The 20,154-nt window shown below is 41.2% G+C and overlaps 2 protein-coding genes across 4 annotated transcripts; one reads left to right on the top strand and one right to left on the bottom strand.

Moving 5' to 3' along the window:
- Positions 1-4,488: 4,488 nt before the first annotated feature.
- On the top strand, positions 4,489-9,159 carry HEMK2 (HemK methyltransferase 2, ETF1 glutamine and histone H4 lysine). 3 transcript variants are annotated; one of them, XM_012570015.5, is made up of 7 exons: positions 4,489-4,678; positions 5,700-5,789; positions 6,206-6,296; positions 6,843-6,926; positions 7,032-7,173; positions 7,857-7,984; positions 8,368-9,159. In XM_012570015.5, the coding sequence occupies exons 1-6, from the start codon at positions 4,533-4,535 to the stop codon at positions 7,961-7,963; spliced, it is 660 nt and encodes a 219-aa protein (XP_012425469.3). In that variant the 5' UTR covers positions 4,489-4,532; the 3' UTR covers positions 7,964-7,984; positions 8,368-9,159. The 3 variants fall into 3 exon arrangements, with proteins under 3 accessions (XP_012425469.3, XP_041569695.2, XP_072780179.1); XM_041713761.2 differs by having other exon boundaries at positions 4,503-4,678; positions 5,676-5,789; XM_072924078.1 differs by lacking the exon at positions 6,843-6,926 and having other exon boundaries at positions 4,508-4,678.
- A 3,293-nt stretch (positions 9,160-12,452) lies between these two features.
- CGGBP1 (CGG triplet repeat binding protein 1) lies at positions 12,453-20,134 on the bottom strand. Its single transcript, XM_030264018.4, has 2 exons — positions 20,008-20,134; positions 12,453-17,651 (listed from the first exon to the last, which is right to left on the bottom strand). Exon 2 carries the CDS (start codon positions 17,628-17,630, stop codon positions 17,127-17,129), a length of 504 nt encoding a protein of 167 aa, XP_030119878.1. The 5' UTR covers positions 17,631-17,651; positions 20,008-20,134; the 3' UTR covers positions 12,453-17,126.
- Positions 20,135-20,154: the final 20 nt, after the last annotated feature.

Here is a 20,154-nt window from a genome sequence, read left to right as displayed (position 1 = left end):
CTGCTCTCTAATATGTCATCCCTGGACCATTCCTTAACAGGTCTAAAAATCCCACAGCAGTGCCATGATGTACTGCAGAATGATGGAAGGGCAAGGATTTTCATCAGTCAGCAGGGAAGCAGGGAAATGATAAGAGATTTGAGCTGTTCACCTTAGAAATACAACAGAACTGTGTGTAAGCAGAGATTTGACTCATCTGACAGTACCTGTGGAGATTGGGGAGTTTTATTGGAGGATAAACCCCAGTGTTTGTTGTTTGGTAGGTTGAGGAACTCAGGTATGATTAGAAAGGGTCCTTGGGGAATTGTGACACTTGGAAAAAGAATTAATTATCCAGAGACTAGAAATGAATAACATCCAAGTGGTTTTCACAGCAGCAGTAGTTCTTTACATAATAGCCAGGAAAGCAGTAAAAAGATTATATTATTTTGGCCTTGGTTAAGTGATGAGCACGCTATTTGAGGGATGCCAAGGTCAGAATGAGATGAAAACATTTGATTGAGCTAAGAGATGGAATGAGTGAGAGCAGGAATAGTCTTCAAAGCTCATTGGTTAAACAACCATCTAAATCATGAGATAGTGTTAAAAAGAAAGAGGGTAAAAGACTGATCACTACTAAAGCTATGTCTTAGAAGATAAAATAAATAATGTAAAATAAGAATTATTAAAATTTGAAGCATTCAAGGCCAGGTTGGACAGATATTGGAGTAACCTGGTCTCATGGAAGATGTTCCTGCCCATGGCAGGGTGCTGGAATGAGGGGATCTTTAAATTCCCTACTAACACAAACCATTTAATGATTCTATATTTCCACTGAAGATATTAAATACTACAGCAAAAAAGTTTGGACATGTGTCCAAGAGGACAAGAAGGTAAACAGCAGGACCGACCTCTGTACCACTGACCTGAGATAACAATTAGGAATAACAGCTGAGTGATGATTTTGGCCATGGAGCAGAGGCAGGACACCTTTCTACTTTACTGCAGAGTCTGTCTCCATTTTTAAACACCAAAAAATGAATCTGCTTAGGCTCCCATGCAGCTTAAGATGTGATGTTATGTGGAAAAGTATGAACTAAGCTGGAATTGGCAGCAGGAGCATGAAGTGAACAAGAAACTGAATATAAGTTAGTCATATACTATACTGAAAAGGAATAGTGACAGATTCAGTCACTGCTGGTGACTCCTGAAATTTCAGTCCTGGGGCTGATTGTGCTTAGTGTTTTTATCAGGATCCTTGGCATCACTGTGATGACAACAAGAAATCAGGAGACATCAATTTAAAATGAAATTATCAGATGTGAGCAATAGGCAGGCAAAAAAGGGAACTATTAAAATCAATAAAATGCTACAGAATTCTTTATGATCAGTCATTTGGAAATTATTGAGGAAAACTTAGGAAGGCCAGCTGATCACAAAAGGGCAAAAAACATTTCTGCAAAGCAAGTGCAACCATGAGCCTAGCATGAACCACGAAAGTTCCACAAGAGATAATGAAGCTTGTAAATGATTCAAAGCATCCATAAGGTATTAATTGTAATATTTGTGCCAGTTACATTCAGGGTGAAGTCAGACTTGAATCCATATGCAGAAAGTCTAGAACTGTGGTAAGAGAAATGAAAATAATGTCTTGTGACAGGAAAATTTTAAGAGCATGTTTTATTTAGTCAAGCAGAACAAGGGCTGATGAGAACTTCTCTTTGCCTACAAATCCACCAAGAAAAACTGTGAAAAGAATTGCTTAAGTTTACATACTTGCCAGAAGACTGAGTGTAAAACTTATCCCCTCTGTATTTATGCTCAGATCTACAAGGTTTCTAATTATTAAAGCACTAAAGTGTTATCTTTTAATTAGAAATTCTGATGAAGGAAATGATCTACTTTTAGGAAGATACTTGCTCAGTTGAAGAAAAAAAATAAGAGGTTCCTTCCAGCCTTCTCTTAGCAGTTCTGTCTTTGCAGTTATCCTGGTGGTTCTACTTCCTCAAATGCAGCAAATGAGAATTTCCAGGTCCAGCACGGGCCTAGGGATCTTCCAGGAGATGCTTCTGTGAAATGTTTGTGAATTTTACAGAGGAAGCCTTTGAGGGCTGGCAGGAAATAATGGGTTAAGGATTCTGCATGAGAGGCATGGCACTGAATTCCAGATGGGATGAAGCCATACAGCTTAGTGTAAACAAATGGTTATGATTCCTGTCAAGGTCAATTCTTCATCTCCATAAAGCTCAGTTTAATAACATGGCACAGGCTCCGCTGAAAAACTGGAATATCAGCTTTCCAACAATTTCCCAAATTTGAAAGAGAATCTGTTTTGGTAAAAACAGTACAGTTGTCTACCAAGAAAAACATTTTAGGTAGGTAGTTATATAAGCAGTAAAAATAAATGTTTTATAAAATGCACCCACAAGGACTTAGAAGTATTTAAAAAAGCCCCCAATAAGAATTAACCAGATTTCATGAAGTATGAAACAGCCAACAATAATAAGTAGTACAGCTGAAGGAGGTGAAGTCATTTCTCGTACTGCACTCCAAAGCTTGACCACCTGGAGAGAATAAAAAAATATACCCAAAGAATTAATTTTCCTAATACAGGCACAGTGCAAATTCTGCCTTTTAACATGACTTCATTTGGCCAAAGGAATGGAATTTTATGGAAGCCTAATATGTTTTACAAGTACTTGTTTCTCTGGCACAGCAGCAAATCTTTGGGAAGGCAGATGAAATGAAGGACCATCTACTAGATTTCCTTTGGAGCCAAAAAAAGCTGGTATTGTCTCCTGAAGAGAAAGTAACATCTTACATTAAAAGGCAATATTAGTACAAGATAAGGTGCCTGAATAAATTTACTCTGGAAACTGAAATTTTCTGAACTTTTGAATTTCTATAATTGCATTTTTAAGATAGTGGAGCAAGAAGACTATTTTAAGATAAAGCTTGGTGGTTTCATTTCCATGTCAGGACAAAATCAATCCTTGAGTCAAAACCTCATCTTTGGATCTGTAAATATTAATCTCTGGAGATCTGATTGTACAGACTTTGTTAACACCTTTTTCCTTCATTGACCAAGACAGTCACTCAGAATTTGAGTCTTCAGGGCATTAATAATCCAACACAGACATTTAATGGGAAGTAGAATCTGTTCAGCTCTTTCTTCTGCTTTTGATCAGAATGTCTGAGGGTTTTGCTGAGTAGAGAAAATTATTAACCCCATCTGTGGCTTGAAATTTTTCCCTGTTGCCTTCTTCTTTTGACAGTTTTAAAGTTCTTCTAAAAGTTTTCTATACCTTGATTATACCATTTCTACGCAATGATTGTACCATTTCTATACAATGATTATACAATTTCTATACAATGATTGTTTTGCATTCTTCTTTGTGGGTAGAGAGAATTGATAGACTGTTAGTTTGACCAGTGTAGTTGGAGAGGTGGCAATTTCACCCTCCAATCCACTGTCACTTTTGAGATCCTATATATTACAGAGTCAGAAAATAAAATCTCTCTTTTCATTCTTTTCGTCCCTCTTTTGCATCTAGCGTCCTTGTGTGAGTTATTTCATGTCATATTGTGACCTTTCCTCAATTCTTAATTTTGCAGAGCCTCATTTCTCTTAGAGTACTGCCTCTAGCTCTGGGGTCCCAGCATGGGAAGGACCTGGAACTGTTGGAGAGAGCCCAGAGGAGGCACCAGGATGGTCAGAGGGATGAAGCAGCTCTGCTGGGAGGAAAGGCTGAGAGAATTCAGATTGTTCAGCCTGGGAAAGAAAAGGCTTCAGGATAATCTAATTGCAGCCTTCCAGTATCTGAAGCGAGACTGCAAGGAAGATGGAGACAATTTACAAGGGGCTGGAGGGATAGCACAATGAGGAGTGGCTGCAAAGAAAATAGCTTTAGAGTGAATATAAGGAAGAAATTATTTTACTGAGTGAGGGTGGGCAGGCCCTGGCACATGTGCCCAGAGAAGCTGTGGCTGCCCCTGGATCCCTGGAAGTGTCCCAGGCCAGGCAACCTGGGATAGTGGAAGGTGTCCCTGGCATGGCAGGGATGCAATGAGATAAGCTTTAAGGTTCCTCCCAAACCCAACCAATCTGTGTTTCTGTGGCGCCGAAGTTCAGATGCTTGGTCCATGAGGATGCTGTCTAGTGTTGCTGGCCGACAATCACAGAAATATAGTCCTTTAATTATTAGAAAACAGAGCTTTTTTTGGATAGCAATATCAGGGTTTCAGAAACTTCCTCAGTAGCTCTTTCCTTCGGGTTTGTGCTGACTCCCTGTGGTCGTTTCCGTGACGGAAACACAGTTTGTGAAGCCGACACCGAAATCAGGAGCAGGAGCAGCACCGCCCCTCTCCCTCCGCCCTCAGGGGCACCGGCGGTGGGGATCGCACGCTAAACACACCGAGGGTGCTTAATGTCGATTCGAGGCCATCAGGTGCTGCAATTCCGCGCCGAGCACATCCGAGTGTCACCGAGAGACGCTGAGGGAGCGCGGGCTCGTCCCGCCCCGTTCCTGCCCTTGTCCCTCCCCTTCCCCCGGATGCGGGCCGGGATGGCGCTGCCCACCCCGCGGTACGGGCCGCTGGGCCCGCGGGGGCCCTTTCGGGACGTGTACGAGCCGGCCGAGGACACCTTCCTGCTGCTCGATGCGCTGGAGCGGGACGCGGGCAGCCTGCGGGGGGCTCGGTGCGGCAGGGCGGGCAGGGGGGCCGGGAGGGGCGAGCTGAGGGGGGATTGCTGGTACATGGCTGCTAAAGCCATTGCAGAGCTGCAGAGGGCTGCGGGGATGGGGAAAGGCCGGGAGGGGTGAGCTGAGGGGGGATTGCTGGTACATGGCTGCTAAAGCCATTGCAGAGCTGCAGAGGGCTGCGGGGATGGGGAAGGGCCGGGAGGAGCGAGCTGAGGGGGGATTGCTGGAACAAAGGTGTTAAAGCTGTGAGGGAGCTCCAGAAGAGCTGCGGGGATGGGGAAGGGCCAGGAGGGGTGAGCTGAGGGCGATTGCTGGCACAGGGCTGCTAAAGCCATTGCAGAGGTGCAGAGGGGCTGCGGGGATGGGGAAGGGCCAGGAGGAGCGAGCTGAGGGCGATTGCTGGCACAGGGCTGCTAAAGCCATTGCAGAGCTACAGAGGGGCTGCGGGGATGGGGAAGGGCCGGGAGGGGTGAGCTGAGGGGGGATTGCTGGCACAGGGCTGCTAAAGCCTTTGCAGAGCTGCAGAGGGGCTGCGGGGATGAAGAAGAAGGGCCTGCAGGGGAAGCTGAGGACGCTTGCCTTCCCCAGCCTGGTCGCTCCCTGCAGATTTCTCATGAGACGCAGCGGTGGGGCCAGCAATGGTCCTGCTCTCCGTGACCTGAGGGAATGGCCTGAATTTGTGTCTGGAAGGGTTAGGGTGGATATCAGGGAAAGGTTTTTCTCCCAGAGGCTGGTGGGGTGCTGGAAAAGGCTCCCCAGGGAATGGTCACAACACCATTCTGATGGAGCTCAGAAAGGCTTTGGACAGTGCTCCCAAGGGTGCACAGGGTGAGATTGTTGGGGTGTCTGTGCAGGGCCAGGGTTGAACTGGATGATCCTTGGGGGTCCCTTCCAGCTCAGGATATTCTGTGATTCTGTACTTCAGCGTTTTTGGGAAGACAGCATGTTCTATTATGCTGTCTTGACCAATTCTGTATCTGTTACAAAAAAAAGTCATCCAGAGTGTTCTCGCTTTAGAGTCGACATCTGCCTTGAAATAGGATCTGGATCTGGTGTAGTTTCAACATTTCTGGCTTCTTCCATCCTTGGACCCAGTGCACTGTACATGTAAGTATAACAGCATCTAAACTGTTGCATGCAATAATAAAGCATGTTTAGCCCAGGATGCTTAGCTCTCTCATACATATTTATAATTTTCACATTTTAAAAACTATTATTTTCTCAATTCTATAGATACATAAATCAAAGCAAAGAGAGCCTGTTGAGCATTTCTGAGCTTATGGTGCAGCCTGAATTATTTACTTCAAGTTAAGTAACAAATGTGTAGTGCTATGACTCGAAATCCATTTTCCCATTTCCCAGACACATTACTAAGCCTACACTTGTGTTTGCTGGGTTTAATCCTTGTGGGTTCCTTTCAGCTCAGAATATTTTGTGATTCTGTAAACTAGCTTGTGGTTCATAGGGTTAAACTTACAGGTACAGTAGCCTATAACTTACGCTTTGTAATATTTCCCTTTTAGATGCACAGATATCAACCCCATGGCAGCTTACTGTACCCAGGACACAGCTCTCCTTAACAATGTTCACCTGCAGCCTGTCATCACTGACTTGGTAAGAGGGAGGTTTCAATAGTATCTCCTTCATAGTTTGTGTAATTTTTTAATACTGCAGATCATGGAGTCACACAATAGTTAGGGTTGGAAGGGACTTCTGAACATCACCCACTGCCAGAAAAACCCCAACCAACTCCTCAAGCTCTAAAATTCAAAATTAAGCTCTAAGAATTCATCGTATTAATTAAATAAATCTGTAGATACAGTTTGGAAAGGCTGGACAAGGAATTCTATAGTGGTCTGACATTATCATAGCCCTTTGTCTAAAGTTATGCAGTTCTTCATTCTCAACCTTTTCTGATTTAATTAGAACTTTTTTCTGTTGTTACCTTTAGTTTCTTACAAAATTTGATATGGAGAAAAGCTAATTTTTCTCATCTCTTTAACCTTTTTATATGTTTATAAAAGATGATGTAGGTAGGCCACAATAAATGGGATTTAAAATGGCTGAACAACTGCACTGTGTAACTGTATTTTTACAAAACATTTGCATTATTCATGTTCCAAAAAAGAAACCCCACACAATCATCAACTTCACCTACAGGTCAAAGGATTATCCCCAAGATTAAATGGGAAGGTTGATCTACTGCTGTTTAACCCACCATATGTGGTAACACCTTCTGAAGAGGTAGGAAAATTTTCAAAAACACAGTAAAAATAGTAATGCTGCTGTCTGTTGTTGTGACAATTCTGTCATTCTGTATTATGACAATCTTTGCTTTCCTTCTTCTAGGTGAAAAGCTGTGGAATAGAGGCATCCTGGGCTGGGGGCAAACAGGGCAGAGAAGTAATGGATAGGGTTTTCCCATTAGTACCAGACCTGCTTTCACCAGGAGGATTATTCTACATGGTCACAATTAAAGAAAATAATCCAGGTGATCACTGTCCTTTAACATTCCAATGGGCAAACCAGGTTTACATGGTATAAATCAAAATGCTGATCACAGCTAGACCAAAAATGCAAGCAAATGTATCAAAACTAAGAACTCCCCAGGCTAGTTTGGAAAGTGAACGTGTGTGGAACCCCAGCGGGTCTGCAGGAGTTCAGTTCCAAGTCTGAAAGGTGGATTAATTAATCTGAATTAATTAATGATGCCAGGCCAGTTCTTTCTTATGGAAGAGAATGGGGGTGTTAACCAAAAAGCTTAGTGGGAAATGTGATGTCTTTCATTTTACAAGTGTAGAGAAAAGATTTGGACTTATTCCTTCTGATCTAATGCTTCATGGCCACAAATGATCATTTAATGTCAAGATTATTTTTCACACCTGATTTATTAGGCAGCTTTTGTGAGAAGGTGCTACAAATTTCACTTCCTCCTACAGTTTAGGAGGATTCATACATTAGAATTCAGACAGAATTCTAGAAAAATACTGAACCTCAGTTTGTAACTTGTGAGCTTTATTTGTGCTTGGTGGGAGATGATTTTGCATAAATGTTCTTGTCTGAAAGAGTAGGAGGACAGTTTTTAAACTTTGCTTTACAGCTTGACAGATATTTTAGAACTATCTTCTATAATCAATTTCAACTCATTTGTAAACACTGCACTTTCCATTGCAGATGAAATTCTGGAAATTATGAAGAAAAGTGGCTTAAAAGGCACACAAGTACTTTCCAGGCAAGCAGGACAAGAGATGCTGACAATCCTCAGATTTAGGAAATCTTGATAACATCTCTTCACCTGACAGGTAGTAAGCATGAAGAAAATTGAACACAGAGCTGTCAGTTGGTAAACACTGAAGTGAATGCAATCTGCCCTCTGTTAATGGCAGGAACTTACTCATACAAGCAAAACATCAAGAAAGAAATTAATCCAAGAACTGAACTAGGGAACATAATATCAATGGGTTCATAATGATCTAATATCCTTTGACATAATCAATGTCACACACCAGAGAGTCTCACTTCTACAAGCCAAGCACACGTATCACTTTTAATTTGTAGTCTTCAGTTGTCATTGGTCAGAACCAGGATCATTGTACATTATCAGCACTCACAACAAACTGCAAGTTTACAAGCAGCAGTGTTAAGGTGTCTTTCTGTTGGCTTAAAAAGTGTTTTCCTCTCCCAGGATCAGCGTTCTCAGCACGGATCACTTTGGTCTTGATTAAGGACCAGAGTCTTCTACGTCCCTCTGACCTTCAGAGAAGAAGAAAGAGCCTGGTTAAAATACACAGATGCTCGGAGTTCACCACAAAAGCATTGGAAGAAGTTTGGATCAGTGCACAGGGCACTTTATACGATGCAAAATGTGAAGGCAGAGTTAGGAGTTGTTTCACTTGTTCTCACATAGCTGTCAAATACTTTGCTGCTGTGCTACTCAGGGTACTGAGCTTCTCATGTCTTCCAACATATGAAGACATTCCAGCAGCAGATAAGGAGGAATCTCCAATTCTTCAATCCCTTGTAATGAGCACAACAGTTCTGCAGCTCATTAAACACCTTCCGTGAGCTTCAGAGATGGTTCTCAAGGAATGATGGAAAATTTTATTTTAGTAATTGTATGTATTTATATTACCATTGGGATTTTTTGAGGAATGCAACTTTGCAAATAGAAATTGAATTTTAGTAGTTTTCACTTTTTTCCCCCCATTTTAAAGAAACACTAGTGTATTTTTTCTGGTGTATACCTGGAGGATTTTCTGGGGCTCTGATCATTTTGTCTGTGGATACAAAGCTTAAATAAGTTGGCTTCAATTCCCAGCTTACTTTTCACCAAAATAAAAACCAAACAAGCTTAAAAGGAATAAGATGGAATTACATTAAAAAAAAAATTGTTTCCATCATGGCTCTGTAGAGACTGACTTGCAAAAATTTTGTTTTTGTAATGCTCCTATAAACATTATTTTGATATTTGTGGTAATTTGTGTGATTTTAGCAGTGCTTTATCACAGGAGGATACTGGGCATAGTGTAGTCCTCACATCAGTCCAAATTAGCAGAGCCTCTTCCTCAAAAACTGTGACCATTCAAAGATGAAAGTGGGATGGTTATTAGATGTGGTTAAGCTAAATAATTGCAGATACACTGTCAAATGAAGGATAATTTGACTGCAGACTGGATCTAGAGCTTGTAGGATTTTCAGATTTCAAGCTCAGGGTTGAATGCTACCAAAAAAATCAGCCATGGTTCAAAAGTAGTTTGTCCTCAGGTGCTGGAGTTCTTATCTAGTCAGTTACTGAATATTTCTCAGTTATTATCATCTTCTTCAGTCAAATTAGGAGGGTCTGCTATAGTAATAAAATAAGACCCATTATTTCCAGGGTGCACTGAGCACTGCTTTGGTTTCTGTTCTCCATCTGTAATGTTTAATAGCTACAGACAGGTTTAATTATGAGGCCACATCTTATTGTAAACTTGACAATTGCTCTGAGCCAGTGTTACCTGAAGAATCTACAGGAATATTCTTTTTTTTATCAACATAACTGGAGAAATCTTTATTGTCTGAGCATTGAAAAGACAAGGTGATCCTGAGGGTTTAAAAAACATCTCCCCTTCTCTGGGTCCTGGCTCCCCTCATAGAGTAATGAACAAAGCTGCAGATTTTTTTCTTTCTTGAAAGATGCTCCTGCAGGTGAGGTTTTGATTTTACAAAAAGCAAGATAGCAGAGAGCAGGGATGCAAAGCAGAATTTTAAACATATTCAGTGCTTCTGCTGACTAATTCAATGTTAATCAACTAAGAAGTTGAAAATATTCACTGTTCACACAACAATCTGCACTGTAAGGGATGATTTTTTTTCTGCTGCTTGTTCTCAGCATCTTCATAAGGACAAATAATTCAGATTTTGTATGTTCCTTTCTCAGCATGTCTTTAGGATTTTTTTTTCTCCTAAGTATTTTTAAGACATTGAAACAATTAGCTGAACCTTCCCAAAAACTTTTGCCTGTGCAAAATTTCTTCATAAACTTAGAACTAAATTGAAGGTAAACAGGAATTTCATATATAGCAATTGTCACCTCTGCTTATAATGGAAATGCTTACCAAAGCCTAAATTACCAGGATTTTCCCCCCAGATTAATATTTTGGAGAAAATAATGGAACAACTTTCTGAAATGTTGTGTTTGGATTTCTTTTTTCTATCAAAAATGTTGTGTTTGATTGAAGTGTGTGATGATCAGGAGAATTCTACTGATGTTTGTGAGGAACTGAAAAAGCCTGACAAGGATTCCAATCCAGTGTAAATGGAAAATATTTATGGAAGAAAACTCCTTGAGTGGAACTGCACACACAGCAGGGCTCCACTGGACCCAAAACACTCCTACTACAAATTGCATTTTTTGCACTGAAGACACCTGGTGGTTGCATCCATAGCCAGCTCTGAGAGAAAAATTGGTTATTCAGGGAAGCTTTTCTCTTGATGAGACTTAATTACCACCTTGAGCCATTCTATTTTTATGATATTATTAAGATATAAACGAGATCTTTTCGATCTCCAAATGGTAATTGAGATTTTTAAATTTTGGTTTTTTAACTCAGTCCATGGATTTGAGACACTGCAAGAGTATAGTTTTGCTTTAAAAGCATGTTTCAAGGGACAGTAAATGCTAAATAAATATAAAATAAGTATTTGTCAAAGTAAGGAATGAGAGTCCTAATCCTAAACTGTATAATTAGGAAAGGGAGATGGCAGAAAAAGATGTCACCAGATGAGCACTGATTTGCACTGTCTGTAGTTACTCAATAACTTTGCTGAATCCTAAGAGAGATGTCAGGTATTTAAAAACTCTCATTCAGTGCAATTGAATTCAAAGAACTTATTCTATTTAAACACAACTAGCATAGTTCTCAGTATTAGATATGATTATTTTGGAGGAAAAAGCTCCAAGAACATGGGGTGAAATTCAGACCTGAGGACTGCTATAAATAGAAACTTTCTTTACCTGATTCAGTCCCCTTTGCCACTGCTGGTGGTATTTTACTGAATGCAAGTGAAAAGCAAAACCCAACCATAATCTATGCAATGTTCTTTCTGTCCCACTTCAGTTTTTCTTCTCACAAGACCAATGTTCTATTTCGGGGCTGCATTTTCCTGTTTGCAGGAAACCACAGAGTGACACACAACGATCTGAGAGTGGGCTCCAGGAAGTCTGCTGAAAATTTTAACACTGTGTGAAGGAGGTTTTAGTGCCTTAAAGGAACAGCAGTGTTCCAGTGTCCCATCAGCTCCTTGCCTGTCACTGGTGATTACAGAGCTCAGGATTTGCTGCTGCACCAGCCAAGGTGGCCCCTGCAGCTTTACTCCTGTCATTCTCTGTAAGAGGAGGGGTCAGCTCCTTCATTTTGATGGAACTCCTTCACAATATTGCCTTGTTAAACCAAAGCACACATCTTGAGCCAGGTCCTGAATTGTTGGCTGAGCTTGGGTGCTCTCACAAGGGGGTTCAGTTCACTGTGTCCAGAGCTGGTTAAACTCCACTTGGAGGTTTGTTGTCTGTTGGATTTGTTTTGAGGTAATGACAGGCTTCAGAAATAAGGGAAGGGAGGAAGCAATTTAAAGCTAATTATAGAAGAATTAAGGTAAGAAGATGTCAGTTACTGCAGTGAAATCAAATGCTGAACTGGAGCTATTTTGTACACTGAAGGACAGATTAAAAAAAAACACTCGAGGAAAACCAATTTACAAACCCCTCCTAAGAAGCTCTGAAGTCCCTAAATACTTTTATCCCAGCTCTGAACAGAACTACTGAACAGTATTTTCAGCTGAGCTGTAGTAGCTCTCTGTATTCCAACTCTCATCCTGCACTTTCTGCTTCTACCTGAGATGTGCTTGTAGATATGAAAGTGGTGGCCACACGAGCCACAGATTCCAAACCCCTTGTAAAAAAAGTGGTGGGATGAGGAAAAAAAAAAAGCAGAACTGTCAGAGATTGTCTCTCCTTCAGCCTATGCCAATAACAAATGTCAGACCTAATAATCAGTATCACTGTGGCCTGAAAGCTGTGTGTACTTGATCCTACTGCATCCTGGATATGGATTGAACTGCCTTGATTCAGTTAAAAACGTAAAATCATACCATCAGAATTTAGCATGGCCTAATTACTGAACTTTAAATATTTGCTTCACCCGGTTCTGCATCTTCCACAGAAATCCTGGCTGATACGATTATTTTGCAAGTGTGCATGTGCTGTTTCATACACGAATTGTCCACACAAGATAATTTTACAAAGGGTATGTTTATTTCTATTCTGCTTTTCCATTTCACAACAAAAAGCACTTGATCTTAATGTGCTGTGACCTGGAAACTACTGAAAATGAGAAAATAATTGTTCATAAATTCATCAGTCAAGAGGTTGCCTGAATTTATCATTTATCATCCTGAGATGTCAAGACAGGTCAGAATTCAGGAAAAGAAATGTGTAAACAATCAAACCCACATTTGGTGATAATTTTTGATGGGTTGATGTTATTTGCTCAATTTTAATGAGGTCCCCAAGGGAGAGGGATCAAACTGTGACCCTTTTGGATTCTTCCATATTGCAGAAGCCGTTCCTGAAAAGATCTGAGGCCTTGGCTAGCTACAAGATCCTGTACTTATTTACTGCAGTGTCAAAATGCAGAACAATCATTCCACCTGGTATTCACTTGGAGCAGAAGGCATCATTAGGGAATTTCTGTCACCATGAAGAAAATCAGGAATTGACAGGAAACAGGTTTTGTATAACCAGTCCTGAAACAGACTTCAGTGTCATTGCAGAGGTAAATCAACCAAATGCTTCAATATCTGATGTTACTTTAGGCTACAGCAGCAGCTCCTTAAATTTTCCTGTCCCCATCCATTTCTTACACCGCTCTATGGGAACTACCACAGGTTCTTAATCCACTTGATTGGTAAAATAAGAGATTATGCATAAATTCTATAAAAAAGGAATACCTTTATTTCTTTTTTAAAGAGACCATTTTTTCATTACCAAGTGAAAACTTTACAATGTAAAGTATTTCTCTTCAGTATTGTTTTAATATAAAAACGTAAATCACTTACTCTGGTCTTACGGTTCCTACAGGAAGTCTCGTGGCACTGCAGGACCCAGGTATCTTCAGCCTCACTCTAGTATCTAATCATAAGTTCATGACTTGTTTTTTTTAAATAAAACCATTTCTGTGGCCACTCATCATCAACAAAACATCCCTACCATCAAAACAAAAATAAAGCATCTTCATTAGACCAAAAAAGACTAAACTCTAACAGCACTATTACAGTGAGAAACTTTGTTAAAATAAAAATATTTTGAAAGTTAGACACGACTTTAAAATTGTACAAAGACAACAAGCACTCAAATTACACAGAGTAAGTAGCAGTGAGTACAATGTGAATGCAACAACAGTGAGCCTTGCCTCTTTTTATATGTAAATATAAATAGTGATTTTCCTCACCAAACTTCCAGCTTTTTTTTTTTTTTTCTTTTTCCTGAAAATCAGTTCATTATTCTGCAAAACCTAACAGGGAGCATCTCACTCTTCAGTTCAACAGAATTGCTAAAGTGGGCTGTGGCTAAAGCCAGCCTTTCTATCATAATATCCCATACTGTACAGAATAAGTTTCTCTCTCCACTGAAAAACAATTCCCTTTTATTATGCTGAATGCTTCACCTTCCTGTGGGACCTGCCAATTGACAGGCTTCAAAATGATTAAACATTTTGAAGTTTGCTCCTGCGTCTTCAAGAACCTGCAAGCTGAAACTAGCATGGTATGTCTGTGTAAGGAGTCACACAACAGAGAATGCTCCTGCTTGTATTTTACTCTTTGCAAGTGTTGTTTCAAGAAAAATGCTTGGGAGTAATTTTAGCTAATTTGGCTAAATTAGTTTAAGTATTGGTCAGAGAAGAAAATATTTCTTGTTTTTTTCCTATTACATTTAGAGTTCAAATATATTCCTAAAACCACATGGCAGAAAGCTCCCTTAGAGCTTGTCCTTACATTTGGATGTAAAGTGAAAAACTGACACTATTACCACCCTCCCTTTACTTCTGAGAGTTTTCTTCTGTACAGGAAATACATTCTTGCACAAGAAATTAATCCCCTATGGTGGCTGTTCAGACAACTCCATCACAGCCTCAAAACTAGGATTTAGTTATTCTTTAGGTTTAGATCGATGAGAAAACTTCTGCTGTAAATCTTCCCTGAGATCAACAGCAATTAAAAGAAAGTTATGTTTTATCCAATTGCAGCCATACTGGCAAAATTATGTTCTGAATTTGAGTGTTTGTAGGACTCATGTTTCATGACACAATGCAATCACTTGCTCATACTTTCTTTTAAAATGTCTTGATGATTTGGGTTAAGTTCATGATTTTAAACTTATTCATTCTTTCTAGATGACCTGGAAGTGCTTTATTTTTCATAACTTTACTCCATTACTAATGTTTGTTGCAATGGATCAACGTCCTGATTTTTAAAAAAGCCTGAGAAGTATTGTGGCTTTATTTTTTAAATGAAAATATCCTATTATTAAGACAGCAATGTCCTGAAAATTGAGTTCATTACACTTGAACATTGTTTCATTTTAATGTAAAACTGTAAATTTGAAAGCAACTTGATTTTTTTCTTCTTTTTTTCAGTTATTCAGGAGCCTCTTTAATGTTGCCATGAAGCATTTCAAAATGTCTGTCAGTCAAGGGAAGAACACACAGTATCTATTCATATATAAAATTGTTATGGGCTGCAGCCTGAAAAATCCCATGTTAGCAAAAAACTGAGTGAACTAGCCCAAATTCCTACCTTTTGATCATCCCACTTCTCTAGCTGCTTTTGTTTTCTCAATATCCCATCATTCTCCATTTGCTTCAATTCTAAGCTAGCATTGCTGAGGTTTCAATAAAGATTAAAAATTAAAGCAAGGATGTTGTTTCACTGTAAGGAAACAGCAGCTGTGAGAAAATACTTTCAGTTCTTGTCAGGACAGAAAAGGCTATTGGCAGTTTACCTTTCACTTGGCTTCAGAAGATTTATTAAACAGTTCTAGCCCAAGGCAGTTAAGGATTTTAAGCTAAACCCAAGCTTGTGCAATAAAAAAATATATTTAGGAAGGCATATCTTGATCTCTGGGATTAGATTAAAAAGTTGCTACTGTTATTTCTGTCTCAAGTCCTAGACCAGCAGTGGGCCGAGTACCCCTGGATTGATGCACATGGATAAGAAACCTTCTGCTTTTTAACTTTGTACATTCATTCCAGCAGGTTTCATAGCAGGACATGGAACACAAGTGCATTTCTGCAGACTAATTGCACAAAAAATTAGTTGTTACTAAGCCAGCAAAAGAGACTGTTGGGGAAATAGCTCTAAACCCCAAATAATCTGGTTATTTTGTGTCTTTTCAGCAATTCCTTGGTATTGCTGTAAATAAACTGCTGCGAAACTCTGCTGGGGAAGGGAACCTGCACTACTAGCTCCACCCTCATGAGTTAAAGCATCCTTACGCCATTGTACCTATGGAGAGGGAGGATTCCTGTGCCCCCGGGAGATGCTTGGACCTGTCTGAAGCCAGAGCAGCTCCAGGAGATCTAGAATGGGCAGAGGTCAATTTATTCCAGCACCTTGCACAGTACTCCCTCATTTAATTCCAAACCTTTATGGAACATTTGTGTTAGGTGAACTATTTGGCATCATAGTTTGGAATAGCTTAGTAACTGTTTACAAGATTTTGGAGAGGGTATTACTGAAATTCTTCAATTTCCATTTTGCTTTTTGCCAGTCCAACAGATATGGCCATGGCACAGAGTAAGAAATACAGCCCAGGTCTGTAATTCCATTATAAATTCAAAGTGTATCTGCCTTCCTACTTGTGTTTACAAGTACTGAAGAGTCTTTGCAGTAAATGATTTAAAAACTATTTTAATCACTTCACCTCCCTTGAGTGAAAGGCTGATGACAAGGCCAGAGGTGTAAAGGACCTTCATTGAAAGATGGAGCAGCCTCTTCTCCTGTGCACAAAGAAAAAACCTTCCCAACTCCTCAATTTAGTGCCTCTGCCATCCTCAATTTATATTTAGCTCAGTCCTGCTAGTAGGAAAAAGGCATTAATCTTCTCTGCTAAGAACTTGGTCCAGCATGAGTTTCACTTGACAGCAGCTGTACTGCAAGCCACACTTAGTCACTGGTTTGTCTACTCAGCTTTCAAATATTGGCACCGAAATTGAAGGGGGCATGTGAAACCAAGACAAAGGAAGGGTGATTTTAGAAAAGCACATGGCAAACCTGCAGAACTCCCAGCCTTATGAGAATAGTGGAGTTCAGAGGTCAGTACAAGAGACTGGCTGGTTAAGCTGGATAATGAATACATCCACAGTTACACCAAACAGCATAAGAGAGAGTTCTAGAAGAAAAAAGTTTCCCGTTTCAAAACGTAAACCAAGCTTGAATAGAAAGTTGCAATAGTCCTCCCCCAACAGAGCAGTGATATTTTAACTAACCATCCTAGAGCTTCTTGCATTTCAAAGCTGCAGCACCTCTTCTTGGTCACTCAGGGACACAGCAATCCACTGCCACGAGTAGCAATCCCTACCACACTGTCTTCTTAGATGCACTGTGAAGTGGGGTCCTCTATTCAAGTGCCTTTTTCTCAGCCTCAGTTACAGCTGGACTGAACAGAGATCAGGTGTATGCCTGATGCTCCCTACGTTCCTCACGAGCTCTATGTAGCTCTGAAGTCCACAGCAGGGTTAGCAACAATCTGCGGCACACCGCTAAGTTCAGGAGTAGATTGTCATTTCTACAAGAATACAAAATAGCTTGTAAAATCAATATGTAACACTGTATATATGCATGGATATAAAAATAAACCACACCATCAATATGTAAAACTTCACGACAAGGATGAAAACAGTTCTCTTCTCAACGGTCTTCAGTGTTGATGAGCTGGTTCTCATTGTCATAGCCATCAGGCAGATAGGCTTTCCTTAGCTGCTCCGACTTGGGTATGGAGCTGCCGTTCTTGACGTAGCGGGACAGGAAGGCTCGCACAGAGGGGTGATCGGCCTTCTCCAGGGGGATATTGGCTTCCAGGCACATTTTCACAAAGTCCTGGATCACGCTGCTTTTCTCTGTCTGGGCAGTGCTGTTGCACTGCAGGGAGGCAGTCAGAGTCCTTTGCTTCTTCCTGATGTTCTGCTCCTCGAACTCCGCCTTCCTCTTGGTGTGCGTTTTGGACTTGAGGTGGTCGTTGATGGCGGATTTGCGGACGTGGTTCAGCACCACGTTGCAGGAGGTGCAGAAGAGCTTCCCTCCGTCCTCGTGCAGCTCGCTGCCGAACTCCGTCACGCGGTCCTGGGGGGTCACGTACAGAGCGGTCTTGGAGCGGTTCCGCGACGGCGCCGACTTCACCCCGAACCGCTCCATCGCTGCCTCCGGCCCGCAAAGCTGGGAAACAAAGCAAGAGTCGGTTCAACATCCAGCCTGGTGTTGCCTTGATTCTTAAGATTTTCTAAAGCTTTCTGAGTTTACATTCTTGTAGAGAACTTTCTCACACAACTTTCTGTAAACAATCTATTGTTTTACATTCCTCCATAGAAGTGGAGAAACTTGATGTACTAGTAGTTTGTCCAATGTCATTGGAGAGGTGGCACATTCACCCTCCAATCCACTGTCACCTTTGGAAAAGTATAAATGCTGGAGTCAGAAAATAAACTTCCTCTTTTTCACCTTTGCACTAGCAATAGCTCACGTCGTGCTTTCACGTGTCCTATAGCACCTGCTGACTCCTAGAATACCACACGCTAGACACATTTGTGACACTGCTGGTGAAAGGCTTTTCATCAGTTCATTGGGAGAATGAAGTTCCTTGTAGGTCAGAGTAAAACACTTTTTTGGTTTGGGTTTTAGGTTTATTATGAGGAGAGTTTTTTGTTATTTGGGTTACTGTAAGAATTTTGTTAATGTGGTGAGAGGTTTTTCTGTTTGATTTTTTTATAGTATGTACTGTGAATCTGTTAAGATTGTGGTGGATATATATGTTTATTTATAATGCATTAGATTGTAAGTATAGAAAGTGTTTTTTAATAATTGTTTGAAGTTATCCTCATGCCACCAATATTGTGGTGACTCAACAGAACCCACAGAACTCACTCTGTTAATCACTTAAAAAAAATACTTTTTGCTTTCCATGAAGACCCTTTTTTATCCTTTACACTTTAGGACAAAGGGTACTTTCTTCTTAGCATTTTCAACATATTTGACAGTTTCTTAATTGTTGAGTCAGTGTTTTTCTTTGTATTATAGCAAGCAAGAAAACCATTAGTGTCTTTTTACTGGTACTTTTAAAAGCCAGTAACCCCCAACAAAAAACAACTCCAAACCAAAACCAAACCAAAGCTTTGCCAGCATTTGTTTGGAAACAGCCCTGGTTTTTAAACCACAGCTATTAGATTGAACCTGGAGCTTATAGCAAATAATTTTGTCACTGCAATTACTGCTGGAACAGCCTAATGGGAACATAGAATTGCATCGATTGCAATGCAAAATAAGAAACTGTATTTTCAAAAAGGTTTAACATCACTTTAAACTAGACCATGTCACCAAAGCAGGCAATAACCCAGTTAAGTGCTCTGAAATCAAACACGACCTGTGTCCTTTTGTTGTTGAGGTATGAAGTAGCTACTGCAAATCTCAACTAAAGATAATTTAACTCCTTTTTAAAGTAAAGTCGAAGTCAAGTAATAGCTCTGTTCAGGTTTGAGGTTTTCTGAGCAAAATTAATGATCACATTAACTACCCCTTTCCTTAAAAAAAGCTCAAACAAAAAAACCCAAAAGGCAAGAATGTTTCTTCTAAGTATCCAGATACCTCCGGGTGTACTCTTCTCCGTATTTATTTTTTTCTGTTACCCAGCTTGCTGTTGCAACATTAAAAAAAAAAAAAAAAAAAAAGTTGAATACAGTTTCTGCTGTCCAGAATGGTTTTTACCTGCCCTGGAACTAAAGAAATAGAGAATTATGTCTTCAACACTATCTTTTTTTCTTAAGCCATTGCTACATGAAGAGATTACAAGCCTCTGCAAAAAAATGGAAACAAAGATCGTGGTATTAGCTACTTTTCTAGCCAATTTCTTTTTGCCCTTACTGCGGTTTTGCAGACCTGTAAGTCTTAGGCTGATACAAAGATAAACAATCTTTATCCAGCATCGATGTAACCTTCGTCATTCTAAGCAACCATTTCCTGAAATCAAGCAGAAAACAAGTCCTAACCCAACACAAACTTGTTGCTTTGGCTTCTGAAAAGCCAAAAAAATATTCCCCACCAGACCAGGAAATTGTAGTGCTACTGCAGCAAAATCTCTCGGGATTCTGAGAGCAGCAGAACACAGAATTTTTTTTTTTTTTTTTTTTGGGGGGGGGATTGTGAAATTTTGGCGTGGTTTCCTTGCAGAGGCCTGCTGCCTCCCCGCCTCGGGGCTCGGCTCTCCGGGGCGCTCCGGGCGAGGCGGCGGCCCCGGGGCTCCGGCCGTGAGCGCTGTCACCGCACCGGAGCCGCGGGCAGAGGAGCGCAGCGAGCCGGAACCTCCGCGCACCGGGCGGGACCAGACTCGGTGCGTTCCTTGCCGGGTTCGTGCCCGGGCTACCGGCGCCCTGTGCCCCGCACGGTTCAACGCGCACGGCCCGGCCCGGCACGGCCCAGGCCCCGCGGCTGCGGCCCCTCCCCGCAGCGCGGCTGTTTCCCCGAGAGGCCCCGCATCCTCCCTCCTTCCCCCGCGCGGATCCGCGGTGCCGGGCACCATTACCCGCCCGCGCCCGGGGCCGCCCCGGGGCTCCGCCGCCGCCGCCGCTCCGCGCTGGGCCCCGCCGGGCCGGGCCGGGCCGGACGCGCCGCTCCGCCGCAGCCGCACGGCCCCGCCCACCCCACCGGAAGTCACTTGCTGATTGGTTCG

The sequence above is a fragment of the Taeniopygia guttata genome, chromosome 1, assembly GCF_048771995.1.
Source record: "Taeniopygia guttata chromosome 1, bTaeGut7.mat, whole genome shotgun sequence".
Lineage (NCBI taxonomy): Eukaryota > Metazoa > Chordata > Aves > Passeriformes > Estrildidae > Taeniopygia > Taeniopygia guttata.
This window is presented reverse-complemented; position numbering and strand designations above follow the sequence as displayed.

Bases quoted from the DNA above. Each gene is read 5' to 3' on its own strand.
- CGGBP1 (XM_030264018.4), bottom strand. From the start codon at position 17,630: ATGGAGCGGTTCGGGGTGAAGTCGGCGCCGTCGCGGAACCGCTCCAAG.
- HEMK2 (XM_041713761.2), top strand. From the start codon at position 4,533: ATGCGGGCCGGGATGGCGCTGCCCACCCCGCGGTACGGGCCGCTGGGC. The intron at 4,679-5,675 runs GTGCGGCAGGGC...TACAAAAAAAAG, and splicing joins GGCAGCCTGCGGGGGGCTCG to TCATCCAGAGTGTTCTCGCT. The intron at 5,790-6,205 runs GTAAGTATAACA...TTTCCCTTTTAG, and splicing joins GGACCCAGTGCACTGTACAT to ATGCACAGATATCAACCCCA.